General features: G+C 42.4%; 2 protein-coding genes across 3 annotated transcripts in view; both read left to right on the top strand.

The window, feature by feature from the left end:
- Positions 1 to 6717, top strand: part of LOC121861713 — a 7057-nt gene extending 340 nt beyond the window's left edge. Inside the window, exons 2-3 of the mRNA XM_042359626.1 lie at positions 1964 to 3503; positions 4072 to 6717. Coding sequence (XP_042215560.1) covers positions 1964 to 3503; positions 4072 to 6452 — 3921 coding nt within the window. The 3' untranslated portion in view covers positions 6453 to 6717. The remainder of the gene's footprint in view (positions 1 to 1963; positions 3504 to 4071) is intronic.
- Positions 6718 to 9082: 2365 nt separating this feature from the next.
- Positions 9083 to 13011, top strand: LOC121861711 (keratin-associated protein 5-1-like). Of its 2 annotated transcripts, XM_042359625.1 has the most exons (8): positions 9083 to 9365; positions 10132 to 10146; positions 10189 to 10387; positions 10688 to 10957; positions 11336 to 11467; positions 11793 to 11921; positions 12187 to 12332; positions 12797 to 13011. In XM_042359625.1, exons 1-7 carry the CDS (start codon positions 9288 to 9290, stop codon positions 12318 to 12320), a joined length of 957 nt encoding a protein of 318 aa, XP_042215559.1. In that variant the 5' UTR covers positions 9083 to 9287; the 3' UTR covers positions 12321 to 12332; positions 12797 to 13011. The 2 variants fall into 2 exon arrangements, with proteins under 2 accessions (XP_042215559.1, XP_042215558.1); XM_042359624.1 differs by having other exon boundaries at positions 9084 to 9365; positions 10132 to 10387.
- Positions 13012 to 17706: the final 4695 nt, after the last annotated feature.

Below are 17706 nucleotides of genomic sequence, written 5' to 3'. Positions count from 1 at the left end.
AACAGTTAACTTTCCAACTTCCAAGGTGTGGGAGTTGGTAACACTGAGTAATATTGCTCTGAGGTCACAAAAAACAAGTGGTGTTTTTTTACATCTGACGTCACAGAAAAAAGCACGTGGTTTTTGTTTACATCTGACGTCACAGAAAAAAGCACGTGGTGTTTGTTTACATCTGACGTCACAGAAAAAAGCACGTGGTTTTTGTTTACATCTGACGTCACAGAAAAAAGCACGTGGTGTATGTTTACATCTGACGTCACAGAAAAAAGCACGTGGTTTTTGTTTACATCTGACGTCACCAAAAAGCACGTGGTGTTTGTTTACATCTGACATCACAGAAAAAACCACGTGATCACTCCCCATACACAAATGACCTTATGAGACAATTTTACCTACGTACAACAAACCTAACGATACCCGATGACTCTCCCAGCCACACAAGCAACTGTAGTAACCACGAGATAACAAGGAAGTCCACACAGGAGACGAAACAACTTAGCTACAGAACACACGACTGCCACACAATAATTTTATACTGGCTTAATCCGTTTTTCCCTATCAAAACTGTGTTATTGTCAGGCTGGGGGTGTGTAATCTTCTGGTGGAATAAGCTGGGGTGTCTAATCTTCAGGTGGAATAAGCTGGGGTGTCTAATCTTCAAGTGGAATAAGCTGGGGCGTCTAATCTTCAGGTGGAATAATCTGGGGTGTCTAATCTTCAGGTGGAATAATCTGGGGTGTCTAATCTTCAAGTGGAATAAGCTGGGGTGTCTAATCTTCAGGTGGAATAATCTGGGGTGTCTAATCATCAGGTGGAATAAGCTGGGGTGTCTAATCTTCAAGTGGAATAAGCTGGGGTGTCTAATCTTCAGTCTAATCTTCAAGTGGAATAAACTGGGTGTCTAATCTTCAAGTGGAATAAGCTGGGTGTGTAATCTTCAGGTGGAATAAGCTGGGGTGTCTAATCTTCAGGTGGAATAAGCTGGGGTGTGTAATCTTCAGGTGGAATAAGCTGGGGTGTCTAATCTTCAAGTGGAATAAGCTGGGGTGTCTAATCTTCAAGTGGAATAAACTGGGGTGTCTAATCTTCAAGTGGAATAAGCTGGGGTGTGTAATCTTCAGGTGGAATAAGCTGGGGTGTGTAATCTTCAGGTGAAATAAGCTGGGGTGTCTAATCTTCAGGTGAAATAAGCTGGGGTGTCTAATCTTTAGGTGCTCTCTCTCTCTCTCTCTCTCTCTCTCTCTCTCTCTCTCTCTCTCTCTCTCTCTCGCCAAAGTGAAACAGTAGCATTATGACAGGTGTGTCTGTCAGCGCAGGTGGAAAATTACCTGCCTCGTCGTACTCCGTTGCTCTTAGTGGCCCCATGACTGAGCCAGCCACCGCCCTCTCTATATACCTATCTACCTATCTTTCTACCTACCCACCCATCCATTCATCCATTCATCCATCCATCCATCCATCCATCTTCAATCTGTGCACAATCTTTCCTCTCTCTCTCTCTCTCTCTCTCATCTCACTCAGAGGCATACTCCCAATTCTCTACCTCAATTGATCAAATGTACCTGTGTTGGTTACCCCGCTTAAGACTGGTTATGAGAGAGAGAGAGAGAGAGAGAGAGAGAGAGTTTGGTTTGTACGAATCTGGTGAAAGTACAACGCCTCGTTTTCTCTCGTTGGTTTCTGATGGGGGAGAGTACTCATTATCTTTCCGTGGTCGTGATTAATTTCTCTCTCTCTCTCTCTCTCTCTCTCTCTCTCTCTCTCTCTCTCTCTCTCTCTCTCTCTCTCTCTCTCTCTCTCTCTCTCTCAGTGTTATTATTTGTCGCATACGTCTTTATTACGTCCCGAGGTAGTTATTATTATTATCATTATTATTATTATTATTATTATTATTATTATTATTATTATTATTGAGGATGACACCTTGCTTAATAAACTAATCAGACTATGATTTCTTCAACAGGTGATGGTCTCAGCCATCTTAATGCTACACCTGCTCAGAGTGGAATCTAAAGCAGCTTTTGGTGACCGTATCATCAGCCACCTCACCGACACTCAGCCCAGGAGTAGAGGCCCGACTGACTCGCTCCTGGAGAAGAGCCAAGGATTCCCAGACGCACAAACGGGACCCAATGGAAGTTCCTCTCAGGTAGATGATTCCGTCAATGACTCCCGTATCAAGTTATCTGCTGACGGCAGTGTGTCTCCCGCCTCGGTAGACGATGCCGTAAGTGGTGGCCAAGCCGGTCTTGACGCTATAGGTCCTATGTTATCACTTACTAAACCAGTGCAGGCAGGAAACAGACCGAGGCCTCTGTACACACGATATCAAAAGAGGCAACAGAAAACTAAGCCAATTGGTCATGCTCCAGGGGAGACTAGGCGAAACCTGCCGCCTCTGTATAACAGAAACAGACCCATAACTGAAAATTCGTGGGAAAACTCTTCCGTGGAGCATCAACATCCGGGCTCAAGGCCCAGCCATTCTTCAGATTATGATGAAAACGAAGACACAAGTAATGAGAGAGAGATTGTTTCTGTTGCAAGTGATGGAGATGATGATGATGGTGATGACTTCAGCGACGGAGTGATGAAAGCTCAGAGTGTTGCAGGGTTCAACTCAGAGAAGAGCCGCGTCACAGACTCTATCACCCAGAATTATGAATCAGGACATCTGTCTGAGGGTCAACCTGGAGAAATTCATCAGTGCTCTGGGTCCCTGACGGCAGCAGACTGTGAGCTAAACACAGATGGAAGTCTGACGCACCACACACTCAACAACCAGGTCAAAAAGCTATCAAACAGAGAACAGGCTGAAGGGGACCAGTCTCTAACTGTATACCAAGACTCTGTGATGAGTAGTGGACAAACAGACTTCGAGATCAACGACAACAGCGATACTTCTTATTCCGCACAACAGAAAGACAGTGAAAAAGGCTCTCTTACTTCCACCACGTCTGGAGAAGTTGAAGCTACCAGATGGGGCTCAGAAAATGTAATACAGAGAATGCAAACTCTTGTTCGTGCCAGTACAACTCCTCCCGTGACGTCAGTATCAACCGTGCATGATCTCAACAAAGCAGAAATCGGAAATTATCCCGCCACATACACCGGCATGAGAGGGAAACGCAATTACGAAAATATAATTCAGTCATTACTTTCTCACGGGACTGATAACTTACTTACTAATTACATGATGATAAGTGGGGAGCTGATTAATGATGATACGCAGAAAAAAGAATCAGACAGCCATGAACCATCCACTTTACTCTCTTCATTAACTAGTGAAAGCTCAGCGTTTGATATTACAAGTAAAATACGAGATTCCTTCACCAAGGCTCTACGGCGAAGGTTCAAAGAAAATGGTCACCAAAAACGTACTAGAGAAAACGCAAATGGTAGGACTCAAGGGGTGACTCTACTAGATGTGCCACAGCTTCAAGAATATTTTAACGTTGCACAAGATATAGCAAAGACTTCAACGATGGAAAAGAGTAATACAGGTGAGTAATAAATTTATGAGCATAATTATATAATATATTTAAGAATTATGTAGCAATTTATTTAGTCACGTAAGTGTATTGAACAATCTGGATACAAATTAGTATAGTTTCATGAATTTGTGTCCCAGTTGAACATCGATATCTCAACCACAATGAAAATATTAATTAAGTTTCTACTGTTTTCGCTCCCATTAGATTTGGTGTTGCAAAATGTGAAATGATTATATGTATTGCTTGAGCTATACGATTAAATGAATTAATAATCTTGGTGCAGAAAATTATAAAAAAAAGAGCGTGAGATGATTAGCAACTTTCACCTCAAACAACACCCCAGTACTGTACAGATTTGCTTTCTTTGACTAAGGTTTTTTTTCTGTCTCAACTAATTGTTTTAATCCTTTCTTTACGGGGACTCCACTTTTAGCTAACACCAGACGGCTTTGTGCAATGGCTCTAATTCATAATAAAAGTCTCTTCCATGTCTAGGTTCAATTTAACAGTCAGCGTTTTCTATCACTAATTACTCCAGTCACGACCATAGTTTCTTACAAGTTACTTTTATTTACAGATCGACAGGACGTAGCGAGCTCCTCACCCGGGCAGTACCACCACCACCCCCTCCCTCATTTCTCCACCAAGTCTCACTTACCCAGACATGAAGACCATCAACAGCGAGAGGACGTGGGTGTACCAGAGTGGGAGTTGAACCCGGTGTTAAGAGATTCTATTCTGGATTATGGAAGTAAACGTTTTAGAGGGCAAAATCTGAACTTGTTTCCTGTAGACAACACAGAAGACTCGCTTGGTCGTGTTGAGGCTCCTACACACGAGGACAAACGTGGAAAGGGTAAACTCTCAAGTGAGGAAGACGAGTCATTCTTCGATTCCTTATTCAGCTTCTTCAACGTTAAGGGAGTCAGTGGTGAGGCTTTTGAGAACTCTGGCCATGACAAGCACAGTGTTCGAGGCTCGTCTGGCGAACACGGGAGTAACTTGAAGGACGAACAGAGAAACACTGAGGTCACAACAAGCTATCCAAGTCCAAAATATAATTCACAGACTAAACCAGACCATAAGTACAGTCCTACCTCCCAGTACCACAACACACCATTACAGTCTGTTTCTCCTTCACCTCACTTTCAGTCTGATTCAACATTTTATAATATACCTCCTTCAGTCTACGGTGAATCCCTTCCTGATCCTCTACACATAACCTCTCAGGGGTCATTTTTCCCAGACCTGACTCCCCACCAAGAGGATCATTTGCCAAGTGTGTCGTTGTCACAGCCTCAGACTTACATCCCAAATCGACCACCTCCATCTGCTGACATTCCTCCATCACCATCAACAATTTCCTTTCAATCGTTCACTGAATCTGACTCAAGATATTCCCTAAGTCATGATAAAGAATATAGCGCAGCAGCCAACACCCGCGACACTCTATGGGAGTTTGATATTAACTCCGATGAAAGAACGAATAATGATGATGGCAGTTTCAGGGGAGCTCTTGAGACAGTGAACAAGGAAGTGCCGCTCTATCTCGATTATCAACGAAACCCCAGCGATATACTGACACATAAAGACAGACCAAATAAATTGCTTCTTGAGTCAGTGGCTTACCCTCAGTCTTCAGCAACACGTACACCACTGAGGACTGTCTCCTCACTGTCTCCTCCAACACCCACATCTCAGCCTTCACTTCAACTAACTCTGTCATCTATATTCCCTCCACCTCTTCCTCCATTCTCTGGTGAGAGTAGACTCCAAGAATCTCGACCAAGAGGTTTCATTCGTGCTTCAGTAGCGGATAACACGCCCGCAGCACCTCCCCACGCCCCGGCTCTCGTTATACCCCTTCCTGTCACTTCAGAAGGAAAGGTACAATTCCCGGAACACATCAACTTACCCAGCGGGAGAAGGAAAGCTCCCCGAAATCCAGAAAATGGTGAGACGTATGTGAAGGTTCAAGACAGTAGACAGAGCAGAGGATCCCGCAGTTGGAATAACAACAGAAGACCTCAGTGGAAACACGTGGGCGGGATTCTCTCTGGCTACCAAGGAATCGGAAAGCCCCTGAGAGGTGAGGGGATCAGGCGGCCACATTCTAAATTAAGAAATGGACACACTGTTATCCCAAGCATCTGGCCACTGAATGACCCGTTCTTCTTTCGCCCTCAAGGACCACCGGGTCACTTGATAAACTCATGGTCGATACGACCGAATCAGCCATCCATGAAACACCTACACACTCACCTGAAACCTCCATCGGCTGTAGTTAACTATGACGGAGGTTACAAGCAACAAGACGCACCACACCTGCACGACACTGCTGACTCACCTGAGGCTGTTGACGCTGACGCAAAAGGAAATAAAAATCATCGACAGTTGCCTGAGAGTAGCGGGGCGTTCATAGTTAATCACTCACGAAACAATTCCTCATCACACAGCTTTGAGTACTTTAATATTTTACCAAGTAGACGACCTGACCAGACCCAGCACGACGGTAGACCTTCCTTCCTTTCTTCTACTCCTACCATTTCTCCTCCCTCAACCTCTCGTCCACCACCCCGCTATGATTCCTTCGGTATCCTCCTCTCCCGTCAACCAATCCCCCATCACCGACCACACCAACACCCACAACATATCACAAACCCAAGAAAATCTCATCCATTTCTGTCAACGAGTGAAAGTTCCCTCACTCATCCTTCACTCAACACTCTGGCCAAATCCTCATCCCAACTTCGAGGTAGCGATACACTTGGTGGTCGCGTCCAGTCGAGTAATAGGATAGAGAGTGACTTCATTCCCCTGTACGAGGTGTCACAGCCCCTACCCACAGCTCCTACCTCAAGGGAGTCTCGGATGTCAGAGAGCCATGCTAAGATGATGAAAAATATGCGCTATGGTGTAAATGGTGTCCCTCTTGACGTGTGGATCCCCATCGAGTGATAAAATGGACCTAACCTAACCTGAAACAGAGAGAAATGAGTTGATAAGGTTGGATGATAAATGTAGGAAGTGAGAGTAAAGTCACGAAACAATGTATACACACACACACACACACGCACACACACACACACACACACGGAGCTTCACTATGTAAATAAAACACCTGCTTCCATACGTGTCTTTTTTTTCTCCCAGTTTCTTGATGTTACCGAGTTTGTTGTTAAATTAGGTTAGGTTAGAGTACCTAAAGTTACGGTGAAATACGCTGAGGGTTTAATCATTTAGGTATTCAACGTTAGATAATCCACAGGTGATAACAGGTGTTCAACGTTAGATAATCCACAGGTGATAACAGGTGTTCAACGTTAGATAATCCACAGGTGGTAACAGGTATTCAACGTTAGATAATCCACAGGTGATAACAGGTGTTCAACGTTAGATAATCAGCAGGTGTTCAAAGTTAGATAATCCACAGGTGTTAACAGGTTTTCACAGGTAGATAATCCACAGGTGTTAACAGGTAGATAGTCCACAGGTGTTCACAGATAGATAGTCCATAGCTGTTGTTAATTAAATACGTAAAATTATATAACTACCAGGAAGATAATTTACGTGTATCAATAGTAAACAAAAATAATCTGTTATCGAGAACTGTTATGACGTGAAGCTTTTGTTGAACTTTTGATCAATAAACATAAGGTCTAGTTCATTTGTTCGTCTGTTTGTTCGTCTCTTTTATGAAATTAGGATAGAGAAATGATGAGATTTGTATTATTGTTATTGTTATTATTGTTAGTATTATTGTTATTATTATTATTATTATTATTATTATTATTATTATTATTATTATTATTATCATTATTGTTATTATTTATTATTACTATTAAACTTTTATGAGACGTGAAATAAAGGAATAGACTTTAGATAATTTATCACATGTAAATTCCTGAGTTATAACACCTGAAAACTGAAGTGAGAACGATGAAGTGGCATGTGTAGGCTGCCCCCCGCCCCCACCCCCCTCCACCACCAACCACATCTACCACAACCACCACCACATAGGTTGCTGACACCTGGGTGAATATAAAGGGTTGCCGAAAGGTTATGCATCATTTGTACAGGTGTTTGAACTGGCAGCGACAGTTGAGTTCCTGACACCTGTTATGATTCATGAACTTTGTTTTCGTTGTTGGAGCGGCGAGACAGGTGTGTGTGTGTGTGTGTGTGTGTGTGTGTCACCTACAATACACAATGGGATTCTCAACATTGGAGGATACAGAGGTTGAGACTGACACCTGTTGTCACCTGTCTGTTACACTTATGACTTCCGCACTATTCCTCCATGACACCTGTATACCACACACGTACACACACACACACACACACACACACACACACACACACACACAGCGTTTAAGTATAGATTCTAAGTCTTAAAATTATAATAATGTAAAACAAGAGATTAGGTTAGGTTAGGTTGAGTTAGGTTAGGTTAGGTTGAGTTAGGTTAGGTTAGGTTGAGTTAGGTTAGGTTAGGTTAGGTTAGGTTAGGTTAGGTTGAGTTAGGTTAGGTTAGGTTGAGTTAGGTTAGGTTAGGTTGAGTTAAGTTAGGTACATAAATGGACAAGGACGTAGGTGACAAGGGCTGTTGGGTCACGTACAAACAATACTGTGACGGACACCAAGGACAGAAGATGCACAGATTTTTTGGGGGGGAATAAGAGAAACGAAATAAGAATTAATAGCATCATAATACTGTATCAACCGATGACGCCCTGGGACGACTTGTGGTACTACGACTACTAGATAACGACTACGATGTGGTATAAACGACTGTAAGGACGATACCTGGAACGTAAACAGTAAAGGTAGTTGGTGTTAATTAATGGTATATACAGTAAGGCTACCTGGTCTTACCTGAAACGTAAGGTTAACTCAAACACTCCATAACAACAGGTCCTTCAACCATAAGAGAAACCCAAAGTATTTGACCGGATGACGAAGATGTGTACCCACGGCTAAATTCCTCGAAATTAATCCTGAAACCGTTTGCGGAGTCTCGGTGACACAAAGTAAACACCAACAACACTATCAATATGGCTGGACCTCCCCTGAGAGTCACCTGATAAAGAGAATGTCAATTGGATCATACAAAAAAGAGAATCCTTTGTTTAGAATCAGTCACTGCCTCCTATAGGGAAGTGCAGTATATTTAATTTCCAAAGCCCTGTCACCTCTCTTCTTGAACCACGAACCTTATAAGATTCAGATTCGTGAACCCTAACCCTATGTGGACTGTGCTACTTATAAGCCACACCTCCAAATGGGATGAAGTCACCAATGTTTTTGCTTTTTCATCCCAGGAAGAACAAAGCAACTTGTGGATCACCCCCCGTCCCGGTGTCGTCTTTTTCAGGTATTCTAGTTGTGAAAAATAAAATTGTCGCCACGTTAACACCTTTGGTACACCTGTTGAAAGGCGGGAATCGAGGACGAGGTGAATGTACGGGAGGTGTACGTGGGTGTTTGGGGGGGGGGAGGGCAGAGGAAGGGATGGGGAGGATGAGTTGGATGTGGAGTGAGGAAGAAGGGGAGGAAGGGGGGTTGCAGAAGCTATAATATTGTTCTCGTGTTAGTTGTTGAAGCCACAGTCGACCCGGGATCACCACGACGAGCACACACACACACATACTGTATACACACACTCGTTCGCCAGCAGGAGGAAAAGAGAGAGACCCACACTACAGAGAGAGTTCCCTACAGCAGGAGTGGCAGCAGCAAGCAGTCAGTCAGTCAGTCAGTAGCAGCAGCAGCAATCAGTGAACAAGCATCAACATGAAGACTAACATTCTACTGATGTGCCTGGCCCTTTCAGCTGTCCAGGTCGCCACAGCTGAAGGAGACGAACCCGAGGTATGTGTCGAAGTCTTTGAACCTGTGAGTTTTTAATTCCCAGAGATAAACAGTGACTCTTCTGATTCCTGTTACGTTATTATCTCCTCCACCTTCTTCTCCTCTCCTTCTACACTTCTATTTCTACTATGTATTTTCAACTTCTAATTCCTCTCATCTATACCTCTTCTATTCTTAATCTTCTATTTGAAAAACCCAGAGTCTACTTATTCTACCTTCGTTTGTAGTTCCAATGCTGGTCATTAGTGGTGTATGAACGACACACACACACTCAATTGTCTGTCTCTCGTCAATTGATTGTATTTATTTGTGAACTGTATGTAGATCAGTGTTTGTAATATCCTCTGGTGGGATGGGACCAAGCGCAAGATGCTTCTACGCCAGACTCGCGGAGTTGATCTCCGAACAGAAGCAGCAGCCCAGAAGTTATGTTACAGCCTGGATGAGATGTCGACTGTCCTTCTCTCTCCTTCGGTCGGCTTTGCTCTGCCTCAGGGGAACGAGAGCTTCTGCCCCTACTCCGACAACTGCCGCAGATATTGACTATGAGGCTACAGTCACTGAATGCCGCATAGATCTGAGGCTCAACTAATTTAACACAGATAGGATAGCTACTTATGTATTAGGATATTTAATATTAAGGTAATTAAATGATGGCGAAGGTGTGGCTATTGGGGGAGGCTGGAGGCCACGCTAAAAAAAAAAAAAGTAGTAGTAGTAGTAGTAGTAGTATCACATTAACTTAAACTGTCTTACCCACACACAGAAGGCGGGAGAGGAGGCAGTCGTCATCCCTGAGGAGGCAGTCGTCATCCCTGAGGAGGCAGTCGTCATCCCTGAGGAGACTACACTTGCTGCTGTAGACGACAGAGACGAGGAAACACGAACCCTACTTTGCAGGAAAACTCTGGGTGCGACCTGTGCCGTCAGCGGTGGGATATGTGTCATGAAAGGAGGATGCGGCAGGAAAGGCAGGGTCCTCTCTTTGGGGAATTGCCAATCTTGTACTTGTTGTCCAAGTGGTAAGAGGAAGGAGCTATCATAGACCTGTTGATATTAGTATTGTGTTTACCCGGTAGAAGGATGCTCCGCTAAGTTGGTATCACTATTATTTTTTTTTTATCTTTTAGAAATGATCTTTAATATAAACCACAAAACAATTAATACTGATTGTTGATTATTATTATTATTACTAGTATTATCAAAATATATTCTTATCATTATAATAACCACTAGCAGAACTACTATTAACATTGTTAGTAATATTAACATCTTCTTATAGTCATGACCTCTTTGTTTCCTCTCTCTCTGTCACCCGCCAGTTCAGAGTAGCTGCCCCTGGACTGATGCCTGCCAATGGAAAGGTGGCAAGTGCATGAAGCATTGTCCTTGGGGGATGAAGTCCATACCGGGAATCTGCTCTTATTCGTCTTGTAGCTGTTGTGTGCCTGACAACCAGTGCGTGACGACCAACGAATGTTTTGCACTGAAGGGGAAGTGTGTGCAGAGTGGGTCGTGCGTAGGCGGGGAAATCAAGTCAGCGTCGTGTTCAGGAGGATCATCATGTGTCTGCTGTGCTCCGAAGACTCAAAGTGAGTGACTTTATCTTGAGTTCTGATTGGCTGATGTATCTATATATCTATCCTTTCCCGATGGTAGTATGGTTATGTTGATTCACTCATGGTAACAAATCACACTCACTCATGGTAGGTAACAAATCACACTCACTCATGGTAGGTAACAAATCACAGTCACTCATGGTAGGTAACAAATCACAGTCACTCATGGTAGGTAACAAATCACAGTCACTCATGGTAGGTAGCAAATCACAGTCACTCATGGTAGGTAACAAATCACAGTCACTCATGGTAGGTAACAAATCACAGTCACTCATGGTAGGTAACAAATCACAGTCACTCATGGTAGGTAACCATTCACAGTCACTCATGGTCACTCTTCCTCCCTTCCAGCACCAACCTGTACCACCACCACCCAAAAATGTCTTAAGCAGGGAGGCAGCTGCAAGACCCAGTGTTCCTCTAACCAAGACGTGTACCCCGATGCTTGCAGTGAGGGCGGCTGCAAGTGCTGTATTCCTAAAGGTGACGACATTATAACCTTCGTATTTGTTTAGCTAAATGGACTTGTAAACTACGCTTAAAGTATTTAATCTTGAGATTTAAACCTCTGAGCTTATTTCACACTCAAATTAAACTCTCCAAGCTTATTTCACACACAAATTAAACTCTCCAAGCTTATTTCACACACAAATTAAACTCTCCAAGCTTATTTCACACACAAATTAAACTCTCCAAGCTTATTTCACACTCATTAAAACTCCCCCCAAGTGAAATGAACTCAAGGGGCTAAACTTCACGTGATAAGATTTATTTTTTAGCTTCCTCTTATGACCGGTGTTGTCAGCAGGTTGTTGGATAAAGGAGAAATGCACAAAGCGTGGAGGTTCATGCAAGGCAAGCTGTGGCCCAGGAGAAGAATACGTCGGGAATGGCTGCACTGGTCTAAACTGTGCGTGCTGTAAGCCTGCCAGGAAAGGTAAGTCCGTTTTTTCTACCTGAGGGTCAATTTTTTTTTTTTTACCTGTGGGTCTATTTTTTTTTTAGCTGTGGGTCAATTTTTTTTACCTGTGGGTCATTTTTTCTACCTGTGATATATTGAGAAGTGATAATTTACCGTATGTTAATAATCTCCCTCACACACACACACACACACACACACACACACACACACACACACACATCAACTTACCACCACCCTACTCCCTTCCCCCCCACCTAATACTTTGACCTCTTTGCTGCAGAACGTTGTACACCCTCCAGGGAGTGTAATGATAAGTACGGGAAGTGTAAGGAGTGGTGTGAGGGTAAAGAAAAGGAATTGGTCTATGGATGTACAGGGGGACACCATTGCAAATGCTGTTACGTTCCCTACTAAACAGAACAACAGGTGAGTAATAGGTGTGGGGTTTCTTCTCCCTCCCTATTTCTTACTGTTTTCCTACTTTCTTAATCCCTTCTTCTTACTTCCAACTGCTTTCTCCCTACGGCCTGCTACCTACTGCTTACTCCCTTCTGCTCTATTCCCATATCCTACTCATTATTCGTTCCTTTACTCCTTCCTTTCCTACTCCCCTCTCCATACCTCCTCCCTATTCCTTCCTTTACTCCCTCCTTTCCCCTTCTTCTCTACTCTCCACTACTTCCTCCTCCCTACTCCAGTCCCTATTTTTCTTCTGTCACTGAGATGTTAAACAGGATGATACCCTGTCTCTCTGTCTCCCTGTCTCTCTGTCTCTCTGTCTCTCTGTCTAATTATCTATCTGTTTGTTTACTCTTGTGTCTATCAGAGAGAGAGAGAGAGAGAGAGAGAGAGAGAGAGAGAGTAATTACCTTTCTATGGTCCTCCTCCAGGTTGCCAAGGTGGGGTCGTCCTCGAAAAGAAGTCTAGGAAGAATCAAGAAGAAAGAAGGAAAGAAGGAAGGGAGGAAAGAAGAACGAAGGGTGAAAGGAGGGAAAGAAGAAGGAAGGAAGGAACGAAGGAAGGAAGGAAGAAAGAAAGGAAGGAAGGAAGGAAGTAAGGAAGGGTGGAATGACGTGAGCAGGTTGTCATGGTGTTCACATTTATACAAAAACACGAGAATCAGAGGAATAATAATAATAATAATAATAATAATAATAATAATAATAATAATAATAATAATAATAATAATAATACAATAATAATAATAATAATAATAATAATAATAATAATAATAATAATAATAATAATAATAAGATAACTTTTCACACGAGGAAGAAGTGTGTGTGTGAGAGAGAGAGAGAGAGAGTTGGATAAATATATCAAGATTTCTCTACGTGTCACTGATCTGAAACCATAATACTAGATTCAGGATTATCAAGAACGATATTCGTACATTAGATTATTATAGAAGTAAGAATTCTAAGTTCTCAATTCTCAGATGTACGATGAACGTCCCTTTCTCAACCAAGATATCTAAATTTCTTTTGCTCTGATTCGAATAATTGATATATATTTTTACTTCTTTAATTTCTGTTGATGTGATTTCAAAGTCTGTATGGCTTTTTTGTATTGCTTTAGGTCAAGTTAGATGTTTTATTTGTTTTAATTGGACTAAATAGGTTTACATTTTGGTGGGTGAGTATTGTCTGCTATCTGAGTGACTTGATGTGGTTTTAGGCACCTAGAAAATGGATGTTTATATTGTTGTTCTGTCACTCGAAAACATTTTTATGACGCCAAAGAAAATGTTTCAAATTTGGTATTTATATCCAGTGTCATCTATTGCCAAGAAATACAATTAGAACGTTGTTAACTCTGTCATGTTTGCTAATCTATCCTAGGCACGTAATGCGCTCGTCATGGAAACGTCAGGTAGCAGAAATAAGTTAGGATCCACCATAATGTTTTATCTATTTTGTGTTTGAAGCGTTTCTACTACACAGCATAGTAAAATATGTACTACGAGAATAAGGGAAAAATTACACTGCAATTTTCTTGTTACGCAATAAAGTGTTTTATTATGGAAGTTAAGAGTTTAAATGTTATCCTTCTTTTCACTGTAAGAGCCAATCACAGCTGAGCTTACAAGACTCGGGAAGATGTTTTGTAAGACGTTGTTTGATTGGGTAATGGGTATCGAGTTGCGTTTATAATAAGAAACAAAAGAAATGTAAAATGCAAGGTTACATACACCTTAGGGTCAAGACCTATTCAGGCGCTGCTCCCGCTACACACCTGCCCCCCTTGGCCAATGTTGGCCCATTCCCCAAGTCCCTCTCCCCGACCCATCCTCACCATAATCAAAAGTGACAAATTCGTTTCGGAAAGAAGTGGGAGCAGTGTTGACCAGTGATGAACAGTGTTTAAGCCAGTGAATTCAGCACCAGACAGTACCAGTGAGAGCCGTGAACCACCACTGAGATAAGCAGCCCTGGCAACTAACCACCATCTTCTGGCAAGGAGGAGCTAATCCGTCCACCCTGGGAACAACAGAGCGCCGGCCGGCTATGCACCTGACTACAGGATAACACAACATCACATCCCAGTAAGGTACTGTGACACCACCCCAAACCACACATAAGAACATAAGAATGGATGAAACTGCAGCGGGCCTATTGGCCCATACTGGGCAGTGCCGTTTACACCCAACCCCCATTGCTCATATAAGCATCCAACCTATGTTTGAAGCTATCCAGCGTATTCGAGTTAATGATATTTGGCAACTTGTTCCATTCATCCACTACTCTGTTTCCACGTCTTATTTTAGTGTCATCAGCAAATTTACTTATGTTGCTGTCTATGCCGATATCTATGTCGTTTATGTATATAATAAATAATAATGGTCCAAGTGCTGAGCCTTGGGGAACTCCACTAGTGACGTTGCTCCAATGGGACTTAGTGCCGTTAATGCTCACTCGCTGTTTCCTGTCCTGTAACTACGCCCTAATCCATTTAAGGATATTACTTTTGATGCCATGTGCTTCTACCTTTCTAATTAGTCTTTCGTGGGGGACTCTGTCGAAGGCTTTGCTAAAGTCGAGATATACCACATCATAATTGTGCCCCTCGTCCACCGTTTCGAAAACTGATGAAAAGAATGTTAATAGATTAGTTTGACATGAACGCCTGCTTGTGAAGCCATGCTGGGAATCATTGATCAATTGGTGCTTCTCCAGGTGATTTCGAATAGAGTTTGAAATGATTGCTTCCAGTAATTTGCCTACTATTGATGTTGGACTGATTGGGCGGTAGTTAGAGGATAGTGAACTATCCCCCTTCTTGAAAATCGGTATTACATTCGCTATCCTCCAGGATTTTTGTACTACACCTGTTTTTAAGGACATGTTAAACAACTTTGCTAAGGGCATACTAAGCTCTTCCTTACATTCCTTTAATACTCTGGCAAATATCTCATCGGGACCAGGTGACTTATTAGGCTTTAGTTTGTCTGTTTGCTTACTAACATCGTTACTAGTCACTACTATCTCGCTTAATTTGTTTTCTTCACTATCTCTGAATAGAGTCCGTGCCTCGGGTATCATGTTTAAATTTTCCGTGGTGAAAACTGTTGAAAAATATTTATTCAGATTATTGCTCATTTCTCCGTCTTTATCAGTTAGCTCGCTGGTATCTGACTGTATTGGTCCATTATTTTCTCGTGTTCTAGTTTGATACATTTGGTAGAATCCTTTGGGGTTTGTCTTCACCTCCCTTGCTATCTTTACCTCATTATTCCTCTTAGCTTTCCCTATCTCGGTCTTAACTCTACTCGCCAATACATAATAATCCCGGAGGTAAATTTCGCCACAATTTATCCTTCTACCTATAGCCTTCCTTTGGCCAATAATGTTCTTTAAATAATTATTTATCCATTTAGGGTCATTGTTGTCTGATCTGAGTTTTTTGTATGGTATTTTCTGCCTTTGTGCATTAAGTAACTCATTATTTAAATTGTCGTGGAACTCGGCTATCTTAGATCTCGTTATCAGGTTGGTGTCATCTGTTAGGTTCACACCCAAACGCGACACCCCCTCCCTCAACTGCCTCTTCAAACTATCAAAGTTTGCCCTTCTGAAATCTGGGACTTTTGTGGAATTTTCCTTACGTCTGCCCTGAAAATCTAACTGGAATCTAATTTCTTTGTGATCGATGTTTGCAAGTTCGTTCCCTCCCTCGACCCTGCTAATGATGTTTTCTCTGTTCGACAGAACTAAATCGAGTATATTATTACCCCGGGTGGGTTCGGTTATATGTTGACTTAGGAAACAGTCCTGGATCGTTTCGAGAAAATCCTCTGATTCTGAGTTACCGTAAGGTCAGTCCAATCTATTTGGCCAAGGTTAAAGTCGCCTACTATACGGACTTTGTTGTGTCCCATGACTACGTGAGGTCCTTCATGTCAACACCCGAGGACGAGTTACTACACCACGTGAACACCTCACCACCTGGTGTCTCAATGACTAGCCCAGGCCCGGGCCATCAACTGTAAACTATAAGAGTTTATATGTTCAATCATTGTTCCTTCTTCATTCAGTAGTGAAAGGTTTTGTTCAACGACCCACCCACCCCATGTATTTGTATGTAATAAGTCATTTTTGTCTAATGTATATTTTCAGCCTTCGGGCTGCCGACCTTTTCAATTGCCGTTAATTATTATCATCAATATTATTATTATTATTATTATTATTATTATTACATACATACATACATACATACATACATACATACATACATACATACATACATACATACATATACATACATGCATAATGGTCGCCCCTCGTGTACGAGGATGGCCGGCCCAAGGGCCACCTAGGCGTGAATTTGTTTAAGGTGTAGAAGCTGTCGCCAACACAACAACCAAACCCCAAGTTAACGAGCTGCATGACCCAGTGTCAAGGAATAGTCCGAGAAGACCGGATAACTCGCCAACTGCACTGGCTAACCATTACCCCGGAACACGATCCGAAAATCAATTAACACACACACACACACACACACGCACACACACATGATTTTTAAGTGACGTCACGGTGAGGTGTGCCACGTAATCAAAACAGTGTTTATAGTTGAACACACACACACACGCACACAGCGGTCTCTCCCTGATTTTAAAGAGCGTTACAGCCACAGTCTGATCACCTGATGATTAAACACCCTGACGCTACCTGGGAGAGTTAAGAGAGGTGAGATGAGGTGAAGTAAGGTGAGGATAGGAGGCTAATCGTCAGGTGATCCCTATAATAATTTATATCCCAGTTCCGAGTGAGATAAGGTATAAGGTAGACGTCACGAGGAACACCTGTTGTTAATTAGTCATGTTACCTTCAACCACACACACACGCAACGTCTACATATGAGCTACATACAGTATATCACTCTGTACACCTACTAATGATCGCTGACAGATAACTTTTTCCGCCATAGTGTAGTGTTGGATGTGTACACGGTGTTGTGAATGTTGGATGTGTACACGGTGTTGTGAATGTTGGATGTGTACACGGTGTTATGAATGTTGGATGTGTACATGGTTTTATCATCTAACGCTACTGGGGGCTTAGGTTAGGTTGAATTATTATCAGATTAGCTTAGAGTATAAGTTAGATTAGGTTATGTTAATATAAGAACATAAGAATGGAAGAAACTGCAGCGGGCCAATTGGCCCATACTGGGCAGTCCCGTTTACACCCAACCCCTATTGCTCATATAAGCATCCAACCTATGTTTGAAGCTATCCAGTGTATTCGAGTTAATGATGATATTTGGTAACTTGTTCCATTCATCCACTACTCTGTTTCCA

The sequence above is a fragment of the Homarus americanus genome, unplaced genomic scaffold (assembly GCF_018991925.1).
Source record: "Homarus americanus isolate GMGI-L3 unplaced genomic scaffold, GMGI_Hamer_2.0 scaffold43243, whole genome shotgun sequence".
NCBI classification, from domain to species: Eukaryota; Metazoa; Arthropoda; class Malacostraca; order Decapoda; family Nephropidae; genus Homarus; species Homarus americanus.
Note: the sequence above shows the minus strand (reverse complement) of the source record. Positions and strands in the feature narration are given on the sequence as shown.

Coding starts and splice junctions, on each gene's coding strand:
- LOC121861711 (XM_042359624.1), top strand. CDS start 9,288: ATGAAGACTAACATTCTACTGATGTGCCTGGCCCTTTCAGCTGTCCAG. Junction 11,468..11,792: donor CAAGTGCTGTATTCCTAAAG/GTGACGACATTA, acceptor TGTTGTCAGCAG/GTTGTTGGATAAAGGAGAAA. Junction 11,922..12,186: donor CTGTAAGCCTGCCAGGAAAG/GTAAGTCCGTTT, acceptor TCTTTGCTGCAG/AACGTTGTACACCCTCCAGG.